Below are 21,118 nucleotides of genomic sequence, written 5' to 3' on the forward strand. Positions count from 1 at the left end.
GCCATCGAGCCTCTTTTGCACCGCCTTCCTTGTACCCAGTTATTTAAGTTTTATACCTCCTACTTCCCGAGGAAAAAAAATTTGTCACTATGAGAACTTCACAAAAATTCTATTCTACAACCACATTATCAACTCACAAACTTAAGGTTCGTATAAGCACACGGTTCAAAGAACACATAATTGCATCCATCCATATATAATTTAGTTCAGATAATCACATTCTACCAAAACACATGATTATAAGCTTCCTCATGAGTAGAGAACTCATTTCCGATATATAGATCAACAACAGGATTACCTTCCCCATTTTCATCACCAATGGGCTCATCAGCATTCTCCTCATGCTCGGGTGCTCATAAAAATGGAGAAACAAAACTCATGAAAATGACTCAATTCATGCTTAAAAGACAACTATTTTAGTATATGTCATATCTTAGTAGTACACTATAAACAATAAGATATTATCACCTGAGAGGAAAAAATTGTCTTAGATAGTAGATCCTGGTCCTCGCCTTCAAGGTCAAGGGCTATAACTTAGTTTTCATCTTCACCCATTATTGTATCACGTGAGAGAATTGTTGGAGAGTCCATACAAGCTATCAAATTATCACCTATAAGAAGTTCAAAATCATTAAAAAAACTTCATCAACTTGATATTTCAATTTCACTAAACAATTTCATTATCTAAGCTCAAAAACTAAAATCAACCCTAATGAAATATAGCTCAAATTGTACCAAATTCAGGATACAAATTAGACTCTCAAATAAAACAAAAATATGATAGTTCAAATCAAATTTAAAGTTCATGTCCAAATTAACAATAAAATCTAAACTCAACGTAATCCCCAATATTATACATTTCTTCAAAAGGTCATATTCATACTTCATATCCCAAAATCAATAAGAATTACAATATAAAAATTCCCTAACTAAACTTACATAGCAAAATTATATCAACAACTTGAACTCCAAAAATTATATGAACAACTTGGTTGGCGGTGGAGGTCGTCGATCTTGAAGGAGGAGATGGCGGTGGAGGTGTCAATGCGTCGAGGAGGTCCAAAACGTTGAGGCATCGAGGAGGGGGAAATTAGGGGTGGTCGAGCTTGTGGGAGCGCGTCGAGGAGATCTGAGGCGTCGAGGAGGGGATCTGAGGCTTCAAGGAGGAGGAGTGCCACGCAAAGGAGGAGGAGTGCCACGCGAAGGAGGAGAAGGAGAGGGCCACACGAAGGAGTTGTCGAGTGGCGACAGAGCTCTATCAATAGGGGTGGTACACGATCGAATCGAATCGAATCGAATACTAAAGTGTTCGTATTTGTATTTATGTAAAATTATCGAATTCAAATGCGGACTCTAATATTTATAAATGGAGTTTTTTGAATTCGAACTTGAATACTTGGCATTTGATAAATATTCATGAATATTCACGAATACTTATCGAATATTAAAGTATATTTATTCCGCTAAAGAATTTAATTTTCAAATATTATTTAAATTCATAAAATAAAATTTATTCCTTTATAATATATGATGTATATATTTATTTAAATCAAAATTTATATTAGAAAATAGATTAAAGATTACTTAAGTCTTAAATCAGTACATAAAACTTGAGTAGAAATTATAAATGGGTTAAAAATATGACATCATATATGCAATAATACAAATAATAAGTGATTAAATTTTAAACGAATATTTGATAGACAAACGAATCGAACATACATCTAGTTAAATTCTATTCGTTAGTAAAGTCGAATACTAAAAAAATATTTGTTTAGTGGTAAATGAACTATCGAATTGAATATGACCGAATAATTACTTGAACAATTATAGATCTATTTGTTAATTATTTGGTTCATTTCCACCCCTATCTGTCAAGTGGTGGCGGTTGAGCTTGTGGGATGTGCGTCGAGGAGCTCTGTTGAGCGGCTTCAAGGATTCGATCAGATCTGAGCGCTTCGAGGAGGTCGAGGCGTCGAGGAGACCTGAGCGAAGAGGGCAAGCGGCATCGAGGGGATCTGAGCGAGTCAAGTAGGTCAAGGCTTAAAGGGGACTTGAACGAGAGGGCAAGAGGCATCAAGGAGGGTCTGAGGTGGATTTTTTCGGCAACAGAGCTTTCTTGCGACGAAGCTTTGTCGAGTGGCGGATTTGAGAGGAGAAGGCAGGAACATGAGAAATTTCTAATTCGTGAGAACAAAGAAGAATAGGTAAGGCTGAGGATTAGGGGTGGAATTTTATCAAGATGGAGGGCTAAGATGCTGCCACGTAGGTGCATCCTTAAATACAATCTAAAAAACCTCCCTATACCTTATATATAATATATATATTATATATATATAGTATATATATAATATATATGGGAAAAGGTGAATCTAAGGTGACAGCCTAAGGCTCCCACCCTAAGGATGCGGCCTAAAATCCATCATTCTCTAATTTGTTTGCGATCCGCCTCCATTGAACTTGATTTACACGTTCTTAAACCTAAACACACAATTTTGGGGTGAACCCGTGTTTTAACCCTTCATCCACTCGCCGCAATTTTAACGGTTTCGAATAGTAGAACTTTTTGACGGCTCAACCGAATGGTCAAACACCGACTGGTTACCCCAGAAATTGGTGTGTTTGAGTTTAAAACGTTAGATCAGTCAAACGGAGCGATCGTAAAAATAAAATTAGAGAATGATGTGATTTTAGGCGCGTCCTTAGGTGGGAGCCTAGGGTGTCAACCTTAAATTCAAATTTTCCATAATATAATAGATAATATATATATTATATATATATATTATATTATATTATATATATATAATATATAAGTATATATATAAATAGAGAGAGAGAGAGAGAGAGACAATATGGGTATGCTTGGGTACCAAGAACAAATTTTGTGCTGGTGTGATGTGTCACCATCCCCATCCACTCCATTACCCATGCGAATGTGATCCCATTTGAATGAGTGGAGGGAGATGTGACAGTTCACGTACCACGCATAACTTTTTGTGCTTTGGTAACAAACATACTTATATTCCCATATAAGTATAGTATATATATGTATTATAATATATATTATACTTTAATATATATATATACTTATTCCTCATATATATATATAATATATAGGTAGAGAGAGGAGAATATGGGTATGTCTTGGTACCAAGCATAAATTTTGTGTTGGTAGTGATGTGCCTCATTCCCTCCACCTCATTTCAATTGGGGGGATCACATTCAACCCCATGTGAATATGATCCCGCCATTTTGAATGATGGAGGATAATTATGCCACCTCACTACCAAGCATAAATTTTGTGCTTGGTACCAAGCATACCTATCCTCATATATATATATATTGCCCCTTCAATATATAGTATATATATATAACTATATATATAATATATATATATATATATACTATATATAATATACGCCGAGAGAGAGAGACGAGAGAAATAACAGTATGCTTGGTACAAACATAAAAGTTATGCTTGGTAGTGAGATGACATAATCACTCACCACTCCCATTCAAATGGGTTGCATTCCCCGTACACTACTCAATCTCATGTGAATGTGATCCCCAATTTTGAATGAGTGGAGGAGATTGTACTATATATATATATATATATATATATATATATATATAGATATATGCGCGTGTGTGTGTGTGTGTTCGCTCGCACACACATGGCCTTCGACTTGGAATTAAGCAGATTGAGTAATAACATAGATTGAGTGATAACATGGAACATGTCCCTGCCTCTTTGACTGACACACTGAAGATCAGTGTATAAATTGATAATGATGACTATGAAATTCACATAGCAATGGATCTCACTGTTTCTCAATACACTATGAAACGCACAAGAAATATCAAAAAGAAATAATTCTAGCGCAAACAAATACAAAAAAATGCTGTGTGCATTGAAATTGGAAGATGAATCTGGTTTATTCTAATGTAATTAAAAGCTGGTGATGTCAACTATAGGGGTAAATTCAATAGTTGCCAAATTAGTATAAACACTATCGAAATGAACACCAACCTTACATAAGAAATCAAAATGACTACTCTAACTGAAAAACACGATTTCCCCTCGAAACGGTTGGGAAACCTGAAAGCATCATATATATACATTAGCTTTTGCCTTTGATCAGTGGGGGAAAAGACTAAACAATAAAAGGCGTTCTTTATACAGCTAGTGCAATTGCCGCGAGAAGGCAGGGAAACAACTTCCTATGGTGAATAAGCATACAAAATTACATGCATAAGCCGACTTACACGACATCAATTAGAGCTGAAATACAAAACCCGAGCTTCTCTCCCAACAAGCCATCATGTGTTATTATTACCTTTCAGTGCAATCTCCGGTTAGAGGAAAAAAGAAAGTCGCTGTGGTGGTTAGTAATCACAGAAGTAACAACGGAGCCTTGCTCTACACTTGTACTTGACTCGGTTTGCATCTCAATTGTAAGATATGCCCACGAAGGCTACATTGCTTTACCTGCCGTTGGTGTATGTGTTAGTTAATATATATAGTAGGAAAGATGAAAACATTAGAAAACTGTGTCATATGGAAAATACATACATGCATTGCTGCTATGGTGGATAACAAATCTCTTGATTGATTCAATAAACCTCGTTCTTGTTCAGCCACTTTAGAAAGTTCAGATAACACTGAATTTGTCCCTTCTACCTATAAAATGCAGATCACAAAAGGTTACACGGTTGAGGCTGTAACACAGACTTGGGAAGTATACATGTGGTTTTTAAAGCAAATGGAACATTTGCCTCAAAAGGTCGATAAAATATAACTACGGGTATGACTTAATAGGACCAGATGTTGACAATGTTTAGTTGACTTCAAATCATCAGAGGTAAACAGACTTCCAACGATGCACAAAATGTTAGGTTCACTGACAAAGAATGAAGAGGGTTGGAGGATTTTAAATTTTCTTGTATTGACGTTTGATGATGTCAACATCTTCTTCATAAAAAAAATGTTGTGTTAAGCTCCAACTGATCGGATCTTTGAGATTTAAGAAACTGGGATTTTTTTTTCACAGAAACCAACTTTAAAATATAGTGACAAAGCGGAAACCACCTTCAAAGTTCATTAATACAAAAAACACCTTTAAAGCAGGTTACGATAGCAATCAACCACTTCAACCTATTTTCTGAAGCAATTTCGATTGAGATCTCCAAAATACTCTTAAAAAACACACATGTGAGACAAGACATGTCTTCTTAATCAAACCTAGTACATGACACGTGTGGCTTTTTTGGGGATTCCAATCAAAATTTCATCCGAAAATTGGTCAAAGTGGTTGATTGCTATCAAAATCCACTTTAAAGGCGCTCTTTGTATTGATCGAACATTTCAACTTTAAAGGTGGTTTTTGTATTCACTATATTTTAGAGGTGATTTCGATTGATAAAAACTCTTAGAAACTTAAATAAAGTTAGGAATATACTCTCACTCTGAAGGAGAGAATGGCGATCCATTTGGTTATTAGAACGTCAATCCTTACATTATCTTTTTATTCTGGGTCACTTGTAGTGTTATATCTGTATTTCAGTCAGTGTGATAACTCTCTTTACTCTGCCCCTTTGATTTACAGTATATAGAATAAGATGTCCCCATTTTCATCAGAGCAAGGAATTCAAGTGCATGCTAGGATATAAAGAACAATTTTTTCATGTTAATCCAAATTCATCAAACCATCACCAGTTAGTTTTCAAAGAACATTTTAATGCAAAGCAATGGGTCAAATAAATGGCCACTGGACTCAGAACAGAAGTAAATTCTTTAAGCACTTGTTGAACTTATGCCTTACTATGTTGTATGGGTTATTCCATTTGGAGCCGTACCCATAATGTGCTTGTGTTGTGCCCATACCCAACACTGAAACTTTAGTGGATATTCCTTGGAAATTTGCAGACACTTATTCAAACGTGTACTCAATTATATAATACATGTTTTTATTTAAAACACTTGACATATACTTCTTGGACGTATATCCTACACTGTACATACAACTCTTGAAACTCGTTGGACATAAGTTGGGTTTGTTTCAGCCCGTACCCAATTCAAAATTATGATTATAAAGGTCTTTTGGATATCAAATTAAAAACGAGTAATTTTATAATTTATAGATCCATATTTCAGATAAGGGGTTTTGGTCTTTAGAACCAAAATTTTCTCCTGATTATGTTTAAACCCAAGTATTTTTATTTGAATCCTTAAACTCAATCAACGTTTTCTTTTTGTCTTTAAACCCAAATAATATAATCCATAGTTGAAATATGTTGTATTTATACTTTTAGGTGGTAAAAACCCTAAATAACCCCACATCTCCTCAAAACTCTCTCTCTCTCTCTCTCATATGAAATTAAAATCAAAAATTTTAATATTTTAGTATTATTAATTATTATTAATTGTAATAAATAATCATGAGGAATCATGCATAATCATGTGAAAAAATTTGATAAATAAAACGACAAATTAATATTATAATTGTCCCAAATGCTTATGTAAATTTATGCTACAAAACTAGGAGTTGAGAAATTGGCAGAATTTATACCTTAAAATACCACCAAAAAGAGAGGGTTAAGGAAGTTGAGTATAATGGGTTTATGAAAGCTGAAGAATGAAACAAGATAGTCAAGGAGGTGAGAGAGCATCAAATGAGAAAAATAGAGAAGGTACAATTGGATTTTTTTTTTTATTTTTTTTTTTTTTTTGAAAAAAATTGAGAAAAATAGAGAAGGTACAATTGGATTTTTTTTTTTATTTTTTTTTTTTTTTTGAAAAAAATTAGGAGGGACCACATAAGCATAAAGTGTATTTGAGAATTTTGCTTTAAAGATAAATACACAAAGTTGATTGGGTCTAAAGATACAAAGAAAAGTAACTGGGTTCAAACATAAATCATGGTATACCTTTGGGTATCAAGACAAAAACCCCTTTAAATAAACATATAAATGTTATAGGAATTTTATTTCAGGGCTTGTTTGGTTGATTTCCTAAATTCAAAGAAAAGAAAATAGGATAAGGAAACCACTAAAAGTTGATTTCCATTCATTTCCTTAAAAAAAGTCATGAAATGGGTTTTCTTAAAAATGAGTCACATCATCCAATAATATGATGACAACTCATCTCATTTCATCTCTTTTCTTAGTTTTAAGAAGTGAACCAAACACAAGAAAAGAGCATATTATAGGAAATAGGTTTCTTATAATTGATTTCCTTATATTTTCAGCCAACCAAACAGCCCCTCATAGAACATGAACTGGAAAAAAAAAATATTGATCTAATGTAAATTCTTATTAATATACATGCATATGTAGTCGTGTCCCCATACCCAATTTTATACGAATTTACAGTGTTCCATGACCGTGCACACACCCCTGCCTGTGTAACTTAGGTGCTTATCATGCTTAAGAATATTAGGGCATGAATCCATGATATGATTAGTGCATTTGTCATCATGCAAATGGGTCAATGCTAAAAGCATCTTGCTAGACTGGGCACTTGACCAATTAATCTGCAGGCAACAATTTTTTGATCTTCTATGTTGCCATATAACGGTCCTCTATGCTAAACCAACTACATCAGTAACCATTTAAAGTATGACATGTTTACTTCAAAATACAATTGCAACCAATTATCCATAAGAACATTTTGAAAAACAATTACCATCAAAACTGAATTTTGAATATAACAAGAACGATATTTGCCTTAGTCAACATATAATCACAATTAAAAAAACAATTTACAAACTAACATAATTATTCAGAACCAAGCAATGTAATAAATCAGTGAGCACTTAAGTGCAATTATCAGTTTGGATATATCACTATATGCTCTGCAATGAATTTAGTGCACAAGTCATATAACTTGATCCAACTGAAGTTACGTGTTTATGCAACATATTAATTAAAACACATATATCTCCTGCAAGTTGTTTCAAAATGCTCTAAATTTCATGTACTATCATCAAATTTGAACTAAGCGAGCAGCTTATGCTAGGAAGAAACGGTATTTCTCCAATGTTGTAGGTGTTACTGTTCATGGTTATGGATTTTAAAACTGTCCATGTCCTCAATTTAAAAGTATATCATATTTTCTACTATTGATTGTAACGCGTGTCGTATTGCCACTCAAAATCATCCACATTGGCATGTAGAGATTTTGCTTTCAATTAATATATGGAACATGCTAGAAGTTTAAACCCTTAGCAATGTCCTCAATGGCCTGTCTTTTGTGTCATTCACTCCCTTTTATTAGTATTAGAACATCTTATCTAATATACTATTATAAAAGTGTGTTGGTATGTTAAAACATTTCTTCCAAAAATGCCCTCCAAACACATACATGCACATATAAATATATAAAATGAAAACATGAATATATAATCACATCACCCATAACTTCAATTTATGGAATTTTTTTATAAATGATGATCTCGATTGTAACTTTCTACATTTATGAATTTTTGTTGCTTTCATGAAAATTCATGCTTTAAACTAATACTTTTAGTATTTGCAAATTAATATCACATAAATATTCATCTAATCAATATCAAATTATTTTATTATACACATTATATCTTTAAATTATAACCCTTCAAATTCTTCTCACAACCCCCAATCCTATTAAATCAACTTAATTAGTTATTATTATTATTCAATTATCTATTTTTATACTAAAATATAGATAGTTTACTAATTAGTAAAATTTCATAGTTATATTGTATTGTACATATATTATAATTAACTTTTAGCTCTTTCAATATCGTGGAACTTTCTACATTTATGAATTTTTGTTGCTTTCATGAAAATTCATGCTTTAAACTAATACTTTTAGTATTTGCAAATTAATATTACATAAATATTCACCTAATCAATATCAAATTATTTTATTAATTTTAGCTTATCAATTATCTAATAAATTAACATTTATTAATTTATTAATTTTAGCTTATCAATTATCTAATAAATTAACATTTATTAATTCTAATAAAACTAATATTTATAAAATATTAATAAATTATATTTAACTAAATTATAAATAATTTACTTTAGTAACTATTAATTTGTTAGTTTAAAATTAAATATTATTAGTTCAAATAAATTAATATTTTTAATATTCGCGTTACTAAATTATTAGTTTATTAGTATTAGTCCTATAAAATTATTATGTTATTAGTATTATTAGTTTTGTTTAAATTAGTTAGTTCAATAAATTTTAATTGTTAGTTTTTATTAAATATCAAATCTAATGAACAATACTTCAATTGTTCACGTGCAACGCACATGCACTATTCTATACATTGAAAAATAAAACTTAAGATATGATATTTAAAATAAAAAGTGAATGTTAAAGAGGAATAGTTATCTATATATTATCATCTTAGCGTGAAATTAAAATAAGAAAATAATAAGCTATGATTCATGAATGAGACACATAACTAGAGGGGGAGGAGGGGGGTGTGTAACCACAGTTTAATTTTTTATTTTTGCTAGAGCTTCAGTTGTCGAGGTATTGTTTTGATCTTTATATTATGAGCTTTTGTTGCCACGAAAAGCGGGTAGGAAATATTTTGGCTTATTTTTGTTAAATTACTTGCCACAACAATGATCCGATTAACCCCACATGAACATGAGAACAAGAACAAGAACAATGACGCGCACAAAAATATCAATTTATTAAACTCCGGACTAGAAGATTTATGTGCTAATTCAACTTATTGAGTTGAAAATAACATGTTTGATAGCCTCCCTCATGCATAAAATGATTGAGCGAGTATTTTTTTTAAACATATTAAATGCATGTGTAAAAAATCTTCAAAGAGGAACTTCTTAAGCATACATATATCTTTAAATGAGCATCGTGATTATCCATTACACTTGCTATCCCTAAAAATTTTCTTAGCAAACATCAAATGGTTGGTGTTTTTTTGTATTTGAGTTTTCTAAAATTACTAATGATGACCATTTCAAAGGATAGTTCACACACACACAAAAAGTATCATCACAAAAAATAAACGTATAATTAAATACACGTGCAATGCACGTGCACCATACTAGTATATATACTAAATAGCACATGACCCTGCACGCTAAATAACACATAAGTTTCCTAATGTTACATTTATTGGTACATAACTAGATCAGTGCTAGTTTTAGTATATACTTTTTCTTAAATTCACTGACAAGCATAAGCATGACCAGTAGCACTTAAATTTAAGAAACACCTTAGCTAAGCATGATGTTAATTGATTTTTGGGTGTTCCAAAATCAATTGCATTACTGATATAATAGCATAGAGGTGGGAACATATCTACGTGTTTCATCCAAGTGGCTGATATCATATTTGATATTAACAGCATAATCTTCTATTACTTAGCATACCTATTAAGAATATATAGCATCCAATTCCCAAAAGCAATGACATAGCAATTTAATTGCATTCGATACATGTCAAACTACTCAGAAGATGACTAAGACACGAACCTTGCTAGGGCATAAAGTTTAGGATATAAATGCCCACTATAATGCCGACAAATGTTCATCTATTATACAATAAACAATGGAGCTTTATGAGTGAGGAAATATGCGCTGGTATATGTATCAACTCGTTCCAAACCAAAAAAAGACCACATGACATTCAAAGAGAAGGGGAAAACCACTATTCTTCTGCTGCAGCATACACTAAGATAAAAATTTAAGGAGGCACTGACCTTTGACAGTAACGAGCATATCGAGGAACCCATGGCTTGCATCACGTCAACTGCCGAACTGACTGCATCTTTCACTTTTTGTAAATCTGCCTGTTACACAAACATCACCTGTAAGTCCTTCCAATTAAAGGGTACAGATAAATTTTTAACCATTCATGGAAATCCAGAGGCACTAACCCGAGCTCCACTAACAACTGGAAGCCGGAGAGTGCTAGCTTTTAATGCTTCTGTAGCTCCTGATAAGGAACTAGCATGATCTCTGTCTATATTTGACCACTCGTCTAAATAGGTCATCTGCATTAATTAAAGAGGAGTTTTTAGAAGAAAGAAGCAAAACTGTTGATATGCAAGTTATGTAAATTCAGTCATAATCTTGTCAAAGTTAGCAGAACATATCTTCTAGAAAGTCATGTCACTGAGTTATTTCACACCTATAATATTGGATATTAGCAACAATAAACAGGCCAAAGTACTGGGAGGGTTGCAATGGATCAGATTCAAGTTGGATATTAGGTTATCAAGTTTGGATTCCAGGTATCCTATCTAGGTCTAATAAGAAAGGGTTGCAATGGGTCGGATTCAAGTTGGATGCTAGGATATCAAGTTTGGATCCCAAAGTATCCTATCTAGGTCTAATAAGGAAGTTGACCTATTTCTAGGATCCATAACCAGTTAGATATCAATTTTAAGGATCAAAGCTTGAAATTTCACGTCAGATTCAAATCGGATCAGCATATAATCAGGTGCACTGCCTTCCTAGAATGCTAATATTCCCATTGCTGAAAAGATGAATGTGATGTTGATACAAAGAAAATACTAGTCTTGAAACTCCACTAAAAACACAAGTCAAACCACCTGTATAAATCCGTACTCACAATTATCATTTTTCACATGGTTAAAATATCTAGCAAGACAAAACTGCTCTAGATATCATTTATTTTTCTTTTTCATTATACTATGAGATCGGGCTTTTTTGCTTGCAAGGCCTTCACTTCCAGCGATATAAGGAAAGGTTATCTATTATGAAAGGATCTGTTCTAATATGCTAGTTGATATTAAAATAGAGAATTCCTTCACTTCTCAGATTTCTGACACTTTAGTACATAGTGAAGAGAGTAACTTCCACAGAACTTCCTTAAGGTAGTTCAGAAAATATTTTAAGATTCCTTAGTAGCATAACTATGACTTAGAATGATTTATAAACGACATAGATGTTGTTTTTTTTTATCTGGATGTGGTCACTATAAGAATTTGAGAATTGAGATTGCATACCTATTGGGATATTGACACATGATATATCCAGCTTAAGAGCTTCAGGATGAATTTTAGGTTAAGTCACCACATATGCGCCATGGGTATCTCAACCATTCAGTTGGGTATGGTTGTCAATCATTTTAGGGATGCTTGTCTAAGAATAATAAAGCCACTTTACAGTAAGTAGGCTAAAATACATTGAGAACACAAGCACAGACATGTATTTTTTAGGTCTGAGTATATACTTGTATGCCTGTAATGGATGTCTCAACCAATATTGAAAAAAGAGAGAATGTATAATGTAACATTCAACTTCTCGATAACTTAAAGATTATATAACATGATGCATAACTAGGTTTTTGTGTCTTGTTAATTTAAAACAAATGAAACAAAATATTCCTAGTAATTTTAATAAATGGGACATCATTAAGATATAAATTTATCTTAAAATAAAGATTCCAAAAGGTAATATAATCTATATTAATATACTAAACAAGTAGCACGACAAATAGTCAAATATATCACTACAAATGATAAAGCTTTTTTCTAGGTTTCTCTACATTCAATCTATAAAGCACAGCCTGCAGTACATTGGTTTTGTTAGGTTCCTTCATGTGCATTCTTCAGCTATATGATACTCCAAAAGCGCTTCTCTAGTTTAACATAACTTTGAGCGATCACGCATGTACTACTGCCTTTTTTTGTTGCATTTGCAGCTTCTGCTTTGTGACTCAATAAACCACATCTCCGACATCTGAAATTTGTTCATGCTATCGTGGCAGCATGCCATCATGACATCTTCTCCATAGATTTCAGGTTTTGGACGAATGGCCGAGTGGCATGTTTCATCATAAAGCATCCTCTTTTGGGTCACAATGTAAACCATTTTGATATATCATGATGGTTCATACCAACTGTCATTTTAGACATAGTCCCAACTCCCAAGACATCATGATGAATAAGTGTCGCTTCATCATTAGCACAGCAGTATCTTTCAGCAGAGACACTCCAAGTGCAACCTCTAAATATCTCTCTTGATCCTTGCATTATCATCTCAGGAATAACTAGGTTAGTGTGGATTTCTTTCTCTAGACTTATTTTGTAGTCAAAAGGGAACTAAATAACATGTTTCAGAATGCCTACAAATCGATTAGGCAAACTTAGGCACCCGTATGCAGTTAATAAACTCTTGTATCTGGAGAAAGTCATATGTTATCAAGCTATCTAGTGTTTTATTATAAAGCCTCATGGCTCTAGAGAATATTAGCAACATTCATAGCTTCTATTGCCCCATTTCTAGCTACAGCCATCCTACGGCCATCCTTCGGCCAATAATTTTAGAAGTTCCCGACTCATCAATTTGCTGAACTTAAGGCTGTATTGGAGGAAATCCTTCACTCTACCAAACTATCACTTGATCACCTGCCGATCTGCTTAATTGTTCTTGGAAATTCTTTTCCTTATAGAAATATCAAATTGTAATTGTCTCGGCACTTGGGGAAGTATCCAAGCATGCAACAACATCACATTTTTTATGCACTAGAAGGTATTCTGATTCCAACACTATATCAATTAAGATGAGCAGTGATTGAAAAAAACCTCTAGACACACCCGTTACAGTTTGTACTACTGTTGTTGCCGTCTCTCTATCCTTCGAATCATGTAGCAGATACTCAGCTGACATTGTTCACATGCTTAATAGATGCCCTTTGGTAATTTCTTAGGAACACAACTTTGAATTTCATTGGGCAACATACAACTTGCACTTTAGATACTACCTTGTCTAAAAATTGTGTTGCCCTGGTCATATATTTTTTTTTCACATATTCGACCTCTTGTTTCATGAAAGATCCTTGCTACGATAAAGACTCCAGAAACATTATAAAGAAAAAAAGGCTTTTCTACTTTTGAAAAATAGTATTTGCATCTCCTTTCATTAGTACTTTTTTGTCTTAGATATCCTTTGGCAATACACAACTTTGAATTCTACTGGGGCAACATACAACTGTCTTTCTTCAGATAATACTAGCTTGTCTTTAAATTGTGTTTACCTGATAATATGCTTTTGAACATATTAAACCTCGTGTTGCGTGAAAGGTTCTTGCTAGGATAAAGACTAAGGAAACACTATGAAGAAAGTAGGCTTTTAAAAAATAGCCGTTGCATATCCTTTCCTCAGTACTACTTCATCTAACATATTCTAACTTGCTGCGTTTTAACTTGCTAGTTAACAGTCGTAGCAACCCCACTCCATTCACATTTTTAGTTCTCGCCAGCGAAGGTTGAAACAAGCATCTTGTTATGTCATCTTTTTATTGGCACCAAACCGCCATGATATTGAGGATTTTATGGCGAATGTTGTTTTGAGGGTACTATCAGGAATATTGCAGATCGTTTCGGACAAATAAAACGCAATTGCAGGCTCAAAATTGCGCCCGATATGAGCTGCTTTAATTTCCGCCTTATTGGGTTTCAATATAAGTTTGCAAACCTGACCCGACCTAACCCAATTATCCTATTTCTATTCTAAAACATAAGCCTCCTACTTGGGTCATTTAGGGCAAAATTTTGCCCCACATCCATCGCGACTCGGAGCTGAAACCTCTTCAGCTTTAAGACTTCGATATTAGGGTACCCTCCCTCCCTCTCTCTCTCTCACATGCAACTAGGGCTTCGACTGGAAACTAGGGTTTTGGGGCTTCGGCTAGAAACTACGGCTTCAAGGCTCATCACCCATCAAGTACTCTCTCTCTCTTTCCCCACCCTCACAGTATCCGAGTCTCACCCTCTGAGTCTCAGTCTTTCTCAGTGTTTTGAGTTAGATGTTTTTTTAACTTTAGATTAATGTTAGATGTTAGTTACGTATTTGAGTTGGAATATATTAGATATTTGAGTTGGAATGTTGATTTCTTTTATACTGTTAAGTTGATGACTGATATAAAATTTATTTGTTGAATAGTTTATACAATCAATTTGTAACCTTAAACATCATTTGATATTTACTTTTTTGTATGTATAGACTATAAAATTTATTAAGTATGCTTAGATTGCATTTAGGATATTATATTATGTGTATGCACACCATACGATATGACAATCCGATATTTAGTACATATCCTCCGACAATATCCCCAATATCCACTACCCGACATGGATTTTAGCCAATCCGATAGGAACCCGACATCCGACATTTAGAACCTTCAAAGAAACTGAAAAAGACTTGGGCAGTCTAAATATTGAAGAAATATCATTGGCAAGTTACTTAATTATTTTCATTTTTATGCCCTACTATGCATATTCATTGATAAGTCGGTTGCTTATGATATGACTACCTCATGAATTAGCTGTTCAACTATGCCTATTCTTTCTAAAATATGAGCTTTTAACCTCAATATACCATGATAGTATAATTAATGCCTTTCATTTGACACTTGAAAATTATCCTTAGAAAAACTACCTGCAATCTGCTATTATCATCAGAACTTTTCATTTTGATTCTTGACTTGAGAGTACTTCCCATCTGAATTTTTACATTTCCAATTAGGCAATGTTTAACAATAATGCTGGCATTAGCATACATATAAATGAATCATATGGAGATTCCTTTTTATGCATTCACTGATTTGTAAAGGCATGTTTATTAATACACACACATAATGAAATATATTGTACTGAAATTGACATAAAAACTTTTTATTTTTATCACTGTTGTAAATAGCGGGGCTATAGCGGCGCGAATAGCGGTCGCGGCCCTTCAGCGCTACGCGTAGGGGTTTCGCGGCTGGCTTAAGCGGGAAAATCCGCTATTCATTCGAATAGCGCGTAAAAGCGGATTTTAGCAGGTTAAAAGCGGGCTTTCGCGGTTAAAAACGGATTTTCGCGGTTAAAAGCGGATTTTTGTTGTTAAAAGCGGCTAAACCCGCTAAACCCGTTATCACACATATTATGATGCTATATTTCTTGGATTTCTTCATAGTTTCATTCATACAACAAGCTTATTAATTGTTATTTATTGATAATACAAGAAATTTACAGTTTCATTCATACAACAAGCTTATTAATTGTTATTTATTGATAATACAAGAAATTTACAACTAATTAAATTTTTAGATTTTTTTATGAATTTTCTTATTATTTAGGATATTTAAATATATTTAAATTTGTCCGCTATTTGACTGTGCGCTATTTGCCGCGATTTCGCCGCAATAGCCCGATATAGCCTTAGCGGTACCTCGCCGCGACGCGCCGCGATCCGCTATCAGCAACCTTGATTTTTATGATTGACGTAAGGGCACTGCTCATCTTACTTTTTTGGCACTTGTATACTGACACTTCTTATACTACTCACTGCATAACTTTTTTTCCGTAGGTTTTTTCAATTTTCACTTTTACTGGTAATTGTCAATGGACAGTCTATGGATTTGTGTACATAAACACATTCATGATGTTGTGTTTTCTATGGATATTTGATATAATAGAACCTTTCATTTTGATGCTCGACCAAAAAATACCTATTGTCTAAACTTTTTTCAATTTCATTTATCACACCTTCATATAACAATGTACGCATTTGTAATCATAGCAACTATATATCTTTACTCATAAATGTAAGCCAACAAACACTGACAAGTGACAAGTTTATAGCTTATGAAAGACTTGTCTACTGATGATTGAAAGTGAGTAGGGTGTAGGCATGGAGCAAGGGTGCAACCAAAATATTCTGAAATAGATTCCTAAAAATGAAAGAGGAAAATGAAAAGCATGTTATGCAGTTTTACCAATAGAAAACGAGCATGAGATGAAGATGAAACTTACTTGTTGCTTTAGAATTGATGTTAGCTTTAAATTTTGTGTCAGTAATTGCAGCTTGATCCTTTTACGAGTTACAGAATCACGCAGTTCGGAGGTTGCCATCCATGCATTATACAGGTTTTTCTGATAGAGGGCATCAAAAAGAGAAGCATAAGTTGATTACACTAAACATGTAAAGCAAGCCTAACCAGTAACACAGGATAAAAGAAGCATATGAAGCCTTTAATATGTATACTAACACACATATATCCAACCAATATATATATTGGCTTGTTTCACATGAATATACAGCTACAACATTAGTGAATAATAGATTACATAATACATAGGGAGAGGTGTTAACACTCTCGAGGAATAATTAAATTTAATTACACCCACCTACAAAAACGTACATTATACAATGAAATTGAACAATCAAGTCCGTCCAATATCTATTGATAAAAAAATCATGTGTTGAGCATATATTAGCCATGTATCAAGTGGATGAGAAATTAACATTTTTCCAACAATACAACTAAAGGGACCTCTTGATGCTTAAGTTAAGCAATTTCAAAAGAGGATAAATTACGTTTATCATGATATACATATCTAAAAACATCTATAATAAAAAATATTGACGTTTCAGGACTCCTAACGATGTTTCACATGGTAACTTTTGTTGTATTGTCATTAACCCTTTAAGTTTGCAACAACTTGATGTATAAGTAATTAGAACTCAATGTATCTAATTTTTGTTTATACAGAATTCAGGATATATAGAATCAATGTATAAGTAATTAAAATGAAGGGAATGGATGTCATATCATGCATTTTGAAGTGTATATTACCAAATTAGTTATTCCCTAGGAGTATTAAAGCTACATATACAGGATAAACTAATTTAGCCTCACACGAAAGCATATAACCACGACATATAATGATTAGAGTGCTGCATTCAGCTAATTTGTAGGTGGAGGTTATTGTGTCGCTAATCTCATTATGAAAATCGATATCTCACCATTCATCCTAGCCGAGTATCTACTCAGCTGACTTGAATACTTTCTGTATATCTGGTAAAATAAAATTCTGGCGGGACAATATGAAGTTACATAAAACATTAGAATCTTAATTAGATTTGAGTCATTTATTGTTTTAAACTGTTTCAAGCCTCTTTTATAGGTTATAACCTTTTTAAATCTATCCAACAGTCTTAAATTGATTCCAAACAAGCAGGCACTGTTAAAAGAACCATTATGGTTAAAGGCCACTTATGAGAACATTATGTCATTTTCACTTTATATTTGATTTTTCTATAAAAACTGAGAAATAGTTACTTCGAAAAGTAGGTCAGCCTCTCTTTGGCTTCATTTTCTCTTGTTGTTATCTACTTTTGTTTCTATAACTTACACACATTCTGCTTTATTGTCAATCTTTCAAGAGGTTCCAGAATGGTAAATTGCAAAAGGGGTTTATTGTCCGAGGCCCCTTAAGAGGATACAAGGTACAGAAAAGATACTAATAGAGGAGATTCATCCTGACATTTGTTATAGTGGAGTGAAATATTTTTTCATTCTCCACTACCAAGCATGTCTTGAGACTTGAACAAGGTTCTTGTTTTAAGCAGCTTACAGACTTCTTTTATAAGTTATAACCTTTCTAATTTGTTCAGCATTCTTTGCTAGCGGGCACACAAACAAGCACTGTTAAACAGCCATCGCGAGTAAAGCCACCTGTAGGGAGACCTATTCATTTTACCTCTATACTTGATTTCACAAATAAAAGCGAACTAAAAGAGTTGTTTGGAAAAGTAATATTCTTTTCATTGCACTTTCACATCTCTTTTACTCCATTTATCCTGTTTCACCTATTCTACTCTCTTTAACTTGCATTCATTTAGTTCATCATCACACATCCCATTAGGGGTTCTACACCAGCAAAATGAAACAGGGGCTTGCTTACCTCAGAAGGCACCTTAAGAGATGATAGGTCTAGAAATGAAGATGCTATATAGAGCCAGAGGAATTGTGCCCTAACATGTGTCGAATAATACTGAATAAAAGTGTCTTGATGTTTTCATTCTCCATTATTCATATCGTAAACAAGGTCTTGACTTGAAATTTATGACATCTAGACCAAGTTAAGACCTATATCACATAAATACAACGATATGAGTTATCTAGAACTCTGATAAAAAAACTCCAGCAAGTGGGAATTGTGAGATGAGTATGTCTTTTGCATAATGCTGTTACCGCTAGAAATACTACGTTCACTAGAAAATGCCATGCTCCTATTACTCTCTGACATAAGTTTCAGCATTTGAAAATATATCTCCACCTATTAGACCAAAGGCCTGCTGCATTTCAAACGTACAATCATTACATAATCAGAAGGCAACAGACTGCTCGACCTCTTATCTATTGTATGGAATATATGTTTAACACCACGTCTAAATAAAGGAACTAAAACACAGGCTGTATTACCTATCAAAAGGATGTCTTCAGGGATAAAATTTCCAGCTTATGTCCATGCAATAGGACATTAAAAATATGCTTACCGATATTTTTTCTCAAATTCACCTGCCTACCGAAAGAATTATAGAAATTTATGATTTGCATGCATTGACACACATACAATGTTCTGACACACGAAATCAGAATTAGGGACCTTCACAAATAAAGATACCAGGACATGAAAATGTAGAAGTTTTTAGATATTTAACATTTAACTTATGTAAGTGTATGTATGGGTTTGTTCAATTGTTCACAACAGAAAGAGACCAAAAAGAATAAAATGATCTTCAAGACAATTAGCATTGTTTGTCTTGACATGGGCTCTATTCATTTATAAGCTATGGGCACTCATGAACCAGTATGTCATCTATAGTAATAGGAATTAGTGTAGATTTCTTACTTTTCAGAACATCAAGAGTACTAATGTTAGGTTCTAACAATCTGGATTTATCCCGGGTTGAGAGATTGATTTTGACATGCAGTGGGTTAGGGATGTGCTAGGCCACAGGATCTAGGGTTTGTCAAAACTAACCTAGGACTTTAAACATTTTTTAAGGTAATATCATAAGCTTTATGCAAATACAAGGCAAAACAAAGTATTCACCAGAACAGCAATTTACGAATGGCATTAGAGATAAAGATATAAGGAAGAAGCAGGAAAAAGGAAGAGACGGGAGAATGTTTCTGACTATAAGATCATCAGTTAATTATTCACAGAACTGTCTCAAAAGTTTAAGTACATTTACGTTTTTATTATTAACCCGGACAAAAATCCCAAGGAGATGTAAAGCAATCGTCATAGCTCACACCAATGCATCAACATCCACAGTGTTCCCTACAGATGTAGATTAGTATCGGAGCACAAGTGAAATCAAAATGAGGAAGTCTCTGCACAAGCATTAACTATGACTGTGGCAAAAATATTGATAATTAAATAAAGGGCATGAAAGGCCTCGCCAAATGCAACCTTTTTCGGTGGTATGTAGTTTTCCTAACTTACAGTCATCTGCATGCTAATGCAATCAATGAGCAAGAATGCCTAGTATTTACCTAGACAGTTCAAATATTAGGGCTTTTGACATATATAGTACTTTGACATCTGAAGCACTTCCAGAACTCTCTTAGGACATCTCGACTCAGAACTATAATGGTATTACTGTTAGAATATTAAAAAAATTAACTCTCAACCCTCACCATAACTTTGGAGTTCTGGTGTAATGGTTAGAGGAACTTTAAGAATGACCGTCCACTTCAAATGTTGATTCTTTCATGCAAAAGATTTTAGTTTAGAATGTATATACTAAATAGTATATTAATGGTATACACTTATCACTGAAGTATGAGTCAATCTGTAAGTTTAACTACTTGTGACATGAAACATATTCATTATCCTCAAAGTTCTCCATGGACACTCTAAGGACACTACTAATCAGAATTATGACAATGATACTGTGCACTTCTGCTGATTCTTTCATGCAAAAGATGGCCAGTTTAGATTGTGTATGTAATGGTATTCACTTAATATTGTAACATGGGTCAATTTCTTAGGTTAGGTTCTCATGATGTGAAATATATTCATTCCTCCAGAAGTGTCTATCCACAAGCTAAAGGAGTACTAGTATCACATTTTTAGAGTGTTTGCATACCAGAGACCATGTAAGCAACAATGATCTAACCGAAGCTAAAGAACTAGGAGCTTGATATTCTTGACTATGATTTTTCCCACATAAGGATGAATAGCATGAAAGATGCCTTCTAGCCTCAGCATTATACACCAAAGCATCTCAACCAAACAAGAAGTGTTGCTTAAAATTTTAAAATTACAAACCCCCC

The 21,118-nt window shown here is 33.4% G+C and overlaps 1 protein-coding gene across 1 annotated transcript in view; it reads right to left on the bottom strand.

Annotated features, from left to right (window-relative positions):
- LOC109821058 (QWRF motif-containing protein 2-like) overlaps positions 3,912-21,118 on the bottom strand; it is a gene marked incomplete at its 5' end in the record, with an annotated part of 20,243 nt that continues 3,036 nt past the window's right edge. Inside the window, 5 exons of the mRNA XM_020387253.1 lie at positions 3,912-4,489; positions 4,574-4,681; positions 10,731-10,820; positions 10,908-11,024; positions 16,800-16,919. Of these exons, the coding sequence (XP_020242842.1) occupies positions 4,421-4,489; positions 4,574-4,681; positions 10,731-10,820; positions 10,908-11,024; positions 16,800-16,919 (504 nt within the window). The remainder of the gene's footprint in view (positions 4,490-4,573; positions 4,682-10,730; positions 10,821-10,907; positions 11,025-16,799; positions 16,920-21,118) is intronic.

The sequence above is a fragment of the Asparagus officinalis genome, chromosome 8 (assembly GCF_001876935.1).
Source record: "Asparagus officinalis chromosome 8, Aspof.V1, whole genome shotgun sequence".
Taxonomy (NCBI): Eukaryota; Viridiplantae; Streptophyta; class Magnoliopsida; order Asparagales; family Asparagaceae; genus Asparagus; species Asparagus officinalis.